Below are 12,752 nucleotides of genomic sequence, written 5' to 3'. Positions count from 1 at the left end.
AGATTTGGTTGCCTTCCAGAATTTGCTATTATGATCATGAAACACTGCCTTCTTCCTGCCTCCAATTGCTGATTTTGATCAAGCATTGCTGAGTGACGTGGTATGTTTTCACCACACAATCTCCTCAGCAAGTGCTGTGTGTCAGTTTTTAATGAAAAAAAATTAAATTACCTTTGTGTTTGAAAGAGAGATTAATCTTTTGAAGAGTTTTTCTTACTCTCACATGAAATTTTGTTAATATTTTAAAATATTTCAGTGACATGACACGACAGTCCTTAGGTTTTTTATTTTTATTTTTCGTTCAGTTATCTATTTATTGTCTCTTATAAGAAGAGCATTTTTTATAATTGCCTTCCAAGGCAATTTGTCACTTCATTTTGTCTTTCAGAGTGTGGTAGGTTTTCTGCTTGTGGAATGAGCAGTTGTATGTTAGGATTTGAAAAATAATTCAGTCTTTCATTTACATAACTGCTTGCACACATTGTTTTTTATTCACTCTTATACTTTTTGTTATGGCTTTAGTTTATAGAAATATGTTCCCAAGATGAAATAAAATTTATATTATATTACAATTGTCTAATTTTCCTTTAAAAATAATGTAGAAATTATTTTTATGACAGTTTTTTTCTTACAGTTCCTTTAAAATATAAATTGTATACAGAAAGTTTCTAACTGATATCAAAACCTAGCTCCTTTTTAATAAGCTAGCATATCATTCTGATTTGTAAGCCTTTGGGGGGAAAAAAGACCTTGACTTTAAATATTGTTTACTTTGCTTGAAAATTTATGTGAAGAACCCATTAAAAGGATATGAAACTTTTAAGAATCAGAACTGTGAGGTGTTTTACATTTCAAGTCTAGCATACTAATTAGTTTGCCCTGTCAAACTTTGATTGCCTTGTCATTTTGGCATAGGACTTTAAATAACGAAGTTTCTTTCAGCAATTGCCATTTAATGCTTTTTAATTTCCCTAGTGAGTGATTTTATCCATATTGATAATGTCAGAGAAGCAACTAAGGACTAATGAACATCAAATATATTTGACTCTTATCTAGTTGATACAGAATGACCATTATATTGTACAATTTTATCACTTCTTATTCTTTTGGGTGAATCATAGTTATGCTCGTCAAGTAATTTAAATGTACAGAGACTATGAACAGATGCATGAAATAGAAAACTAACACCGATGAAACAACACTGAACATATGATGAGGAGGCCTAGGATCACATCACTTTTGACCCTCACTGTTGCTGAGATATCCCTGAAGTCTAAACTGCCATATTTGTAAAACGGCGATTATCTCATTTACCGCACAATATTGTCAGGAAACAAAACTAATACATGAAAACATTGAGCTTTGGACTCAGAGAGGAGAAGTCATCATGAATTGTTAACTGACCAAGAAAATATTTGTTATAATTTCTAGTCTGTATAAATCAGATTTCCCTAAAGTATTTGTCAGTGGCTTTCCCTTGCCTCAATTAGGTTTGCATTGTGTGGCTATGTTATATATTTAAGATATTTTCAGATTCCTGTAGGGGTAGTTTCATGGACATTAGTTTGGTAAAGTTTTAAAAAGTCTTATGTAATTTTAAAATTATTTTCATAGAATCATATAAATAATTCTTGATCCATTACTTAATTTAGAAATTACCGTAAGTTCTGCAATATAGTAGAATCTATGGAAAGAAAAATAAGACATGATGTCTCAGAAGAAATTGTATAAGGAATCACTTTCAGATTTAATTATCATATTAAATCAGTAATACAGTTGAGAAACCACAAGCTAGAGAAATGAACAACTTATATAATAGATTTCCAGTGCTTTTTAAAAAATGTATGTTTACTAATAGATATTTGAAGGTAACAGAAAGTAATTCCATTATAAGACATGATAGATTGTATTAAATTAGAATTAATTTCTAATTAAGAAGTTGTTTTATTTCTTGTATATTACAAATACAATATCATACTTTATGAGATACTAATGTAATGAGTATCACCAAAGAAGTATTTGCATAGCTAAGTTCTCTGTTTAGTTGCTATTAAATTAGATTCTTTTGTGAGAATTATTGCATAACTAAATTGTTTAAGAATGCAAATATCTTTTCCCCAGCATTCAAAAGGAAAAAGATGTAAATTCGATGGTTTATTTTTAAAAGATCCATTTGCAAGACATAATAAAAGAAATAAGGATCTAAAATTTAGTTTTCTTGCATAAATTAAGAATTCAATGTTAATCAGATCCTGCCAACAACCACTTGGGATGTGTAGCTTGAAATGTTATGTTCTTTTTTGGGTTGTTTCTGACTTAATGCTAAAAATGGCCCAGAGGCAGGAGCATCATAAATACTTACAGGTATCTGAATTGTAGCTGGTGTCACCAGTACCTTGAAATAATTATTTTGAAAGTTTACCATTGTTTGAATACTCCAAATATTCAGCCTCCACAATACTTGCTTCTTCGCCAAAATAGGGACTTTTTGAAGAGAACAATTTATTGCACCTCTCCATCTGATGCTTTACGTAAGTCATCTTCATGCTGTATATTATATAAAACCGACATAATTGGATAATAGACTCTTGAAAGTTGTATTCTATTAATAGTCTCTTTTTTGTTACCCTTAAAATTATTTTTCATGCCTCTGATATTCTGAGAATGTATAGGAAACATAATAGAGAGTTGCTTTAAAGATAAGCAGTTGAAAAGCAGTAATCAAAGTTGATTATCAGTAAGAGGAGAAGTATGGTCTCCAGTCAAGAATAAAAACTTTATGTTTTATTAAGCTTGGGTGAATGGCGATGGCTTTTGATCAATTTTGTTGTCCACTATACAGAACAGATGGAGTTTGCAGTTGTGTGTCACTTGTTTATTACATCCTCTTAAAATTAGTAGCTGTGTAACCAGATGGGTCTGGGAGCACAGCTGTGGATATAAGAAAATAAATGAAACCTGTCTGATGCTGCCATGCCCTTTTGAGATGCCAAAGTGTTCCAACTGTAACAAAGGAAAATTCACTTTAATTTGACATTATATTGATATATTAGATTTTAAAAGTCAGTTATTACAAAAATTGTTGATACTGAGTTTTCCAACCCCATTCTTTTTATTAATATTTATTTTCATAATTTAGGTAGTTAAGTAAATTGAATTACAAAGGTAAAGAATTTGTATAAAATATGTATCTCTAATTTCAATGTTTAGCTAAAAATTCAATGTTGAGCATGAAGCAAGTTTATTTTAAAGTTTTTCAAGTTTATTAGGTGGTATATGTTGAATTATTTATTTTACATTATTACAAAATATAAAATATTTTCAAATGGCTGTAAATGAATTGTTTCCCTATAAAGCACTGCCAGGTAAGTGATGTGATATACAAGTGAACACCAGAACAAAATATTAGGTCCTTTAGAATATTGAACTGGCATTCTGTGCTTTTCATCTATTTATCAAAATAATATGTTAATATTGATAAAGTTTATATATTTATACACACGTGCATAAACACATAAATATGCATGATAATATGATTGCCTCATAATCTGTGTGGTAAAAGTTTTAGCCATTTTAATACAGTTGGTTAATATAATCAATATCAAAGTACTAAGTGAGATACCCAGTACCTTCCTTCACTGATGTGATAAACTGTATTATATTATATTTCCTCAACTGAGTACTCATTTTTCCTCTTCTATGCATAGGCTATAGAACTTAGGATTTAAAGATTAGAGCTTGAACACTGTAATGTTTAATGAGGATGCATACAGAGACATAATCTAAAATTGGTTACTTATAATGTTTCTTCCCCTTGAAATGGAATGATAAGTATATTTGATAAATATGTATCCAAATGCTCTCACCTAATAAATGCATTAGTGAAGCAAAAAGTGAAATTAAGTATTCTCAAATACTCAACAGATAAACTATATGTACTCAGACTTCATTGCTTTCATCCAGTGTTTTGGTATCCAAACTTGAAATCTATTACAGCAACAAATTTCAATTTTACTATTAAAAAAAAACTAAATTAAAAGTATAATAAGAATGACACAGCCACTGATATACTTGCAATTGCCATGGGTATTGTCATTGGCAAAACAAATTTATTTAATGGCAAAAAGTATAAAAAAGGAATGAAATTATTAGTTTCAGATTATGCATGCTGCCTATAATGTAGAAAAATGTGATTATTTTATCTGATGACACTGATGATAATATCCTGTCTTTCTCCATCCAACTCAAGTCTACTTTTCTTTCTTTCCAGGAAGTTGGCCTTGTGCTTGCAGCTATATTGGCCCTCCTGCTGGCTTTCTATGCTTTTTTCTATCTCAGACTTTCCTCGGATGCTGAGCCTGATCTGGACCCAAATGAAGATTAGCTGAGCAGCAATCATGGCACGGAAGAAGGGTAGTGTTATGGAAGCACCTTTTGGTGCCAGCGCTCTCTGAAGTACTGAAACTACATGTTGAATGTTTTGTTCTGATACTTGCAGTGTCCAGAAATGTTTTTTTTTTACTATAATTATATAGGATAACAAGAAAAGAATGTCACCTAGCAGTGTTGTATAATGTATGCGACCAAATACTTTTATAAATCTTTTTTTTTTTTTTGGACAGGTACCCTATGTATTTTGTATTTAGATAAGATGAATAACTGATTCTAAATTCTTCAGCTTTCTTACCAAGTTTATGGCTATAACTCCTTCACATACTGATTCCTAAATCTAGTTTTGTCACATACATTGCAAAGTAAAAGTACGAAGGTTAGAAGCTCACATTCAGAGCTAAGAAGAAACAAAAATGTTTTATTTCACAAAGAAGTCCCACTCTCTTTCCAGACATATTTTGTATCATTAGCGAGACTATCTGCACATACATCCATGGTAATCTCGTCCCTTCTTTGCCAACTGTTCAGTGCACATGTGCTTCATCAGAAATGGCACCTGGATGACAGAAGCTCAAAGAGTCACATATGTCTCTCAAATAGAGTCCTTTCCCTCCTGGGCTGTCTGAACTGGTGTAAATAGAAAGTTCAGTTGATCTGGATTTTAATTAACTTATTACCCTATTAATATAAACTTGGAATTCTATTTTAATTACGTTATTCTGGCTGCCTGCAATATCAGTTTGCCCGCCTTGTTAGGGAGATATGCAACAATCTGTCATTTAATGGTGTGGTCTTTTTCACACAACAGAAATACCAGAAGTCTTACTCACAATCATTTCCTTGAATTGTGCCCCAAATTGAACAATACAAAGTTGCAGTGAAAATTACATTTTATCCCTTGAGAGTTAATCCATTAGAATGCTTTAAAAACTAGAAAGCTAAATAATAGGGAAAAAGATATGTTTCCAATTACTCTCATATGTAATTTTCTGTTTATATAGTTTTGAATGTATTTTTCATTTGTTAGAGAATAATGACTATGATGTTTAATATTTTTATTGTAATTAAATTTTAGTAGATTTTAAAAACATTTGGAATTGAAATTTGGAAAATATCTGGTCAAAGAATATGTTTAGTTCTTACATTATACACATGTACATAGAAAATGGCTAGTTTGAAATATATCCACAAGGTAAAGTTTTATGGGGTATTTGTGAAGAAAAATGCAAAATTAAGATTACATTCATACTAGCCAAGGGACAAAAGCTTTGATAAATGCCCTACAAGTTTATAGGGCTTTATAAGTACAATTTCTTTTCAAAAAGGATATTCTTCAATACTTTTGCAAAAGCTGAAATTGATAGTGTAGTATAACATTGTAGGGTTTTTTAAAGTAGCATAATTTATTTTATCAGTGTGAAAAGAGCCAAAGATTTCAGTTTCCTTGCAGATCGTTTGTGCCAAACATCCGAGGGCAAAATTTAACCAGTGTTATTTACTGGATTCTTCCTCTTGAACTCACAAACTCAAGAGACAGACCAAGAGCTCTTGTATACTCACCATCGTGGACCAATCCAAGTGGCATTTTTAGGAAAGGTTGCAGCATTTTATGCCATGTGGTATGTCTGTTCGCAAAGTGGGAGGCAAGGGAATATCCAAGCTGGCATTTTGGATATGATGGGCCTTTTACTTTCCTGAGTGACATGCCACATGTCAAGAAAAACTGCTTTCTTCCACTCCCATCACATTTACAATTTTCATTTAGTTATTTCCCTCACATATGGTGTTAAAAAACAGTCATATTAAATGAAGATTACTTCTGGTTTTCGGTGGTAATTTAAATAACAGGATTTATAATAATTGCTTATTAGATGTCCATCCAAGTGAGATATTAACAGTTTACAGTATATAAAATAGGTGACTATACTTTTGGACATGTTTTTAAATTCATCATTCTGAGAAAAACTTCACCATTCTGTTCTATCAGGAGGTGTTCTTTTGTAGGAAAATGTTGTTTTGATAGGAATAAATATTAGTCTAAACCTAGAATAATTATAGGTAAGTTTCATTGTCTAGTTTTGTTAATATCCTGAGCCTCTACCTAATTCATTTGTATAATTGATTGATTTCTAATGACCCCAGAGAAGCATAAATCCCAAAGGCTTAAAATTGATTTAAGGAAATAGCAGGTAAAGTGAGATAATATAATATATGTTTACACACTGTTTTCATGAAATTCAAATTTTGTGAACTCACATTAACTTGGAAACAGCCAATCCTGTGAAGATATATCCCAGATTGAAAATCTGGTTTGAATCTTTGAAGACGTAAAGGTGGTATCTGTTTCCTTTTCAGGGGACTATATGTTTGAATAGGGAGTAGCGTTTGGCATAAATCTGAGACTGCCATCAGCCAAATATTAGACATAGCCATTTCCCCTACTGTAAGCAGTAGACAAAACCAGAAAAAATTTTGATGACTTTTCAGAATGGTAGAATCAGCTTGTTAACATACTCTGCAAAATAAATTTCTAACTTGAGACTTAAAATATACTCCTGGGAGTCTATGACTGGAGTATAAAAGGTTGTTGGTTCTTATTTTGCATGCAAATCTAGGCTAGGGTAAAGTATATATAAATTTATTTTAAGGGAGATATGGTAAAAATTTTTAATCTCATCTAATATTTCTTTTGAGACAAACAAGAAACCTATTTTAGTACAAATACAAGGTTAGTTGTTTTAAGGGGACAAAAATACCTCAAGCTCCTCTTCAATTTTTTCACAAAGACAGAAGTAATACTCTTTCCCTAACCAGTGATTATAAAATGCTGTATGTTCATATTCATTTCTGTCATTCCAATAGTATAGTAATCTGGATATAATAGTAATCTGTTAAAATTAAAGTTAATACATTTTGTCCTCATAGAGTGTGGCAAAGTTCTTTCTATTTAGCAGATGATCAAAGATTGCTTAAATTTAGTAAGTCGAATGTCAGTGTCACAGTATCGATCAACTCAGAATTTAGCGCTTATGGGGATTGGTTGTTGTTTTATCCTGCTTTTCTTGAAGAATAAAAAAAGTTGTGTTAAATTTGCTGTAAAATAGAAACATTGGGTTTTCAATCAAATCAAGTGTGTATGTTTACTTAAAAAGATACTTAATGGCTAAGTTTAGTTTAGCATAGGTCTTCACTCCAAAAACTAATACTAAATTTTTATATAACATTTATATGAATAGTAATGCACACAATTCTTCCAGATTCTAAAATATAGTCATTGAGAAGTCCATAACAGGAATAGTGCTTGAGATAAGCTTTAGAAATACATTTTTAGAAATTAAACATCCAATTTTAAGGTATTTCATCCGAAACATGTTTATTTATTCACCACCTGAAATAATGTTATATCCTCTCCTTAACAACAATTAGGCTTTACACTTACCTGGAATTCCTCTGGGACGATTCCTACCCCTTCTCCCTGAGCAGCACTGCTTTCTTTATTAGAAATGATCCAATGCAGCCCGGACAGAATGATGTCTCCTAGATGTTTTTCCACTGACACCGTATCTAGAATCAGTACAAAATTTTTTGAAAAGTAGCAGATGAAATCAACACCTATGAAAGCATTCTTACCATTTTGTGCAGGGTGATGTAGGTGAGTGTAGTGGGGACTGGAAGTGTCATGGAAAGAATACACCAGTGTGGAAATGCTCATAGTGGATCAGTAATTCATTTCAAACAATTGAACTGCAGGCGTATTCAGTGTTCTGCCTCCTCGTTATACAATGTTTTTAATCCCCAGCAACAGATATGCGATCCTTATTTCAAGAAAAAAAAATAAGATACTTTACATGCCAGAAGATTTTTTGATGACAGCACCCCCTCCTATTCTTCATTTTTTAAAACAACAACCAAATTGGTGGGGAGGCAGCCAAAATTTGAGGTACCAATGCTTCTCGAACAGATGTCGCACCATTATTTTTTAGCTCGTTTAGATGAATAAACATGTTAAACTGTGAAGTATTACATTTTAGATTTTTCATTAAAAAAAGAGACAATCTGTTTACTGTCCTAATTGAGACAACAATCCTTGTGGTTGCCAGTTTTGGCAGTCATAACAATGAACTATAAATATTTGGACCAATCAAGTAAATGGTGGCTATAAAGGCTATAGCGTGTGTAAAGTTCTGTTTGCACGGGCACCCGTCTTAGTATGGCATTTTTTTTTCTGACTTCTTCAAATACAATTGTTTGTGTGAAACTGAAGTTTCATGGTAAGCCTAAAAGAAATTGATTTCAATATCTAATTCTTTCTAGTTTATCATCCATTTTAGTGTTCTGCTATCCATCTGCTTGTAACAAATTGCTTCTTTAGTTGTGCTGTTGTATGTAACAAGGCAGGTCTTCATTGGTTTGCCGTCTCTGTGTGTTATAGAGTAACATAAAATGCAGAGGTAGTATCTTTTTTAAGCTTTTTTAAAAATATATTTACAAAGTGATTTTAAAGGAATTTTGAATCTCTTAAATTGTAATGCTTAGTTTTGTAAAATAAGGTTTTTTGAAAAAAATTGTGGAGGATGCAACATTTGTTGTTATGATAACGAGAAGGCAAAGTGATCATAATCTAAGCCCCAGTTAACAGGTTTTGCTGGAAATATCAATGGCAGGTGATTGATAGACTAACGAGAAATAAACCACACCTGAAAAACTATTTCCAAACATTCATGATCCAAATAGAGATTTTCTGGGCTTCTCTGAGAGTTACAGCTCCCTTCTCCAACTCTTTCCCTTCTACCATTTGTTTGAACCTCACTTCTACTCTACTGGGTTAGCACTCCCTCGTATTTCATTGTGCACTCAGTGTGTTAACTACCTCTACCCTTACAATTATCCCTGGTCCTTACTTATTTTCCAATCTTTTATTTCTTAACTGCTTTCATTATTTTGCTAATCGTATGTATCACTCAAATAGAGACAATAATGAGGTGAACTTCAATATACTCTTCATTTTAACAATTATTAATATTTTCCACTCTTCTTGCATGTAAAATGATAACATTTTAGATACAAATTAATCAGTATGTCCATCTAGCTACAATGTTGTTTTTGTTTGTTGTTATATATGATCAGAAATCCATCATCATAACTAATATAATTATATACTATTTATTAACATCATATAATAAGTTAATATTCAGAGTTCCTTAATTGTCTCCAGGTGTCTGTTTACAACAGGTTTTGAATCAAAATCAATACTTCATTTGTTTGAGTGACTCCTAAAATTTATTTTTTACTCAGCTTTATTTCATGCCATTGATTTGCAGGTCCTTTTGAATAACCAGTATTCTAGATTTGGTCTTTTTCAATTCTTATGCAGTTTATTTCTCTATTTCTATATCTTCTGCAAATTAATATTTAAAGCATTGGCTAGATTAAGTACAGGCAAGTCTTTGTTCTTGTTATTTTTGTTCTTGTTAGTATTTGATGAACATAATACCAGATTTGCTCACTTATGGCTCTGTGAATTATCAGTGGGTTTGTGTGCTAACCTCCTAATTCCTTCCACAATAAAGTTTTAAAATATTTTATCTATAGCTTTAGCATCATTCATGATTGTTTCTTAGATCTGTTAGACATTACAACCATTTCTTGAGCATTTAGTATATGGAATTATTTTATTATTGTTATTGAAACCTATTTATACATCATTGTGTAATAATTGATACATTGATAACTTATAATGTTCAAACCAGAGTAATAAGCTCTTTCGTCTCTTCAAACATGAATCATTTCAATATGTTAAGTCTGCTGATTATTTTGAAATACACCATAGGTAATTATACACAACAGTTACCCTACTATGATACAGAAAACCAGATCTGATTGGTTCTTTCTGTGCTTCAGTGATCTTTATCTAATTTCTTTACACCCTTTCACCTTGTCCTTTTCATGCTCTATTAACTGCTATTCCAATTCATTCAATTAGATTTTTTAAAAGAATTTTGTCAACTGTTTGTTTAAGTAAAAATGTAGCTCATAAGGAAAGGAAGGATAAATACTTGAGTCTTCTCTTTGTCACCTTTCAGAGTTAAGAATTAGAAAACATTTCCATTGCTATTACTATTGCTTTTATTGTCATTGTAAACTGTAGATTTTATGTATTTGATACTCTCAGAGTATATCAATTATCATTCTTTTTAGTACTAAAATGAGAATTCTATTACTATGTTTAACATTAGAAATATTCTTATCAAAGTCATAGTTAATTGTTTTTGGAAATTGATAACCCATACAGTCAGATTTTTAGAACAGGTATAAGTGGCAGATATGGCAAAATGGAAAAAGTATATCTTTATGTAATTTGACTGGAAAACTAACGAAATGTTGAATGAGATATATGTAATATGCTCCTTTAGAAAACTGTATGTTAATTCATAGCTTTATCTGTATACGTTAATTATAGAATTAGTTAAATACAATTGAAAATTGTGTTTTACAATTGCAATTAAAATTATGGCTTATATAGAAAAAATTAAGAAATGTGATGAGTTTTATTAAAAAATACTACACAAAATGCCAAATGTGGTGGCCCACACCTCCATTAGCAGTGCTCTAGGAGGCAGGAAGAGACTAATTCAAGCCCAGCCTAGAAAAATTAGCAAATTAGTGAGACCCTGTCTCAAAATGCAATATATTAAAAAAAAAAAAAAGAGCTGGAGATGCAGGCTTTGGGCTCAATTTCAGTATTGAAAAAAGGGCTTGGCTTCAATTCCCAGTATTGAAAATAAACCCTCTAAAAGGAAAAAATAAAAGTCTTTAATATAAACAGATGAGTGGATTTCCTCTGTGCGAAGATTCAGTTATCCAAACATATATTTTTTTTTCCATTCTGGGAACAGAAATGGGAACCTTCATCTGTAAAATATTAAATACAATATTTTAAAGAAATCTTTCTTTAAAAATTTTAGTCTCCTGGATATCTGCTTGAATCTGCTGTATGGATTCCGTTTCTTTCCTATGTTGTGTATTCATGGCTTCCATCATTTTCCTAACATCTTCCAATTTTTTTTCATCTATATCTGCTCTAGAGACACTAAATATGTTTTTCATTGTGGTCCCCATCTCTGTGGCTATCTAAGAATTTATTTCTGATGTGATTTTTTTTCTAAAGCCTATTCATTTGCTTTGTTGTTGTCACTTCAGAGAGGCCATGTGGGAGGCTTTCGGATTGTTCCACCTCATTAGCCCTTGGATTTGCCCTTGGTGAACTGCATGTCTGGAGTTGCATCTTTGTTAAGTGTCTTCTCATTTTTTATTTTTTTAGGTTAATACTTGGGCTGATGCTTATAAATTGCCTATAGTAAGTTATTTTATTGCTATTGTTTAGAACCTTTATGAAATGATGAGTTCTCTGAGACTGTCTTCCAGATGTAGCTGGTTCTTGGGTTTTGAGTCTGTCGCAAGATTCTACCTCTTCTATTTGTTGAAAATGAGAAATTGCTACCTGTTTTGCTTAGCCCCTCATTCTTTGGCACTGGCTTACAGTATTTTCTGTGACCCTTAGGCAATCTCAGTATTGGTATACCAGACAGAGCAGCTGGTTAGAGCAATTGTATCACTTTGGCTAAAGTGGTATAATCAGCAATAACAGTAGCATTGAACATAGCCTAGAAAATAACAAACCAAGGTAACCATTAATTTGCCACATTTAACTCTATGAACTGGATTTATGGTTATATAAAAAAAAATCTAAAACAAACCAGAAAGTTATACGCAGTAAATAAGCCCTGAGAATGCCAATTTTACCTCAGGGAAGAAAATTTAGGGGAAAAAAGAAAAACAGAAGAAAAGGAAGAGAGGGTAAGGCTGGAGGACAAAAGAGGATTATGCAAATCTTGGGAAACTGCTACAGAAGGCACGGGAAAGAGAAAGAAGAAATAAAAGGAAAAACAGAACAGAATAGCCACTATTCTATGTTCACACTCATAGAAATAAGATCAAAGAATGAAGGAAAAAATAAGAAAAGACAGAAAAAAAAATGTGTCCTTCAAGATTTGTCCCTGCTGTCTCTGGTAGATGACATGTGGAGGACAGTCCGGCTCTGTGTTGATTTATGCCGAGAAGCCAGCATAGCTTTATAGGAGGATAGTGGACAATTTCAGTAAACCTGCACCTATGTTTTCCCTGAAGTTCAGGCTGGTTCTTGTCAGGAGGCTGGGGCCAGGCCCATTCAGCCTGCCGCAGTCAGTGCACCATCTGCAGGCTTGAATTCAGCGGGAAGTTCTAGACAGATCCAGCAGCTGTGCTGAATTCCGAGCTCAAGTGGACCCTCTCGGTGGTGTGTCTCCTGGCCAATGGCCCTC

At 32.2% G+C, this 12,752-nt stretch overlaps 1 protein-coding gene across 2 annotated transcripts in view; it reads left to right on the top strand.

The window, feature by feature from the left end:
• The window catches only part of Triqk (triple QxxK/R motif containing), an 89,644-nt gene extending 78,715 nt beyond the window's left edge, over positions 1-10,929 (top strand). For both annotated transcript variants that reach the window (XM_003479962.5, XM_013143717.3), the window contains one exon: positions 4,271-10,929. In XM_003479962.5, the coding sequence (XP_003480010.1) occupies positions 4,271-4,384 (114 nt within the window). In that variant the 3' untranslated portion in view covers positions 4,385-10,929. The remainder of the gene's footprint in view (positions 1-4,270) is intronic.
• The last annotated feature ends 1,823 nt before the right edge of the window (positions 10,930-12,752 follow it).

Source organism: Cavia porcellus, unplaced genomic scaffold, assembly GCF_034190915.1.
Source record: "Cavia porcellus strain 051 isolate PalLab524CR breed Dunkin Hartley unplaced genomic scaffold, mCavPor4.1 scaffold_10, whole genome shotgun sequence".
NCBI lineage: Eukaryota > Metazoa > Chordata > Mammalia > Rodentia > Caviidae > Cavia > Cavia porcellus.
Note: the sequence above shows the minus strand (reverse complement) of the source record. Positions and strands in the feature narration are given on the sequence as shown.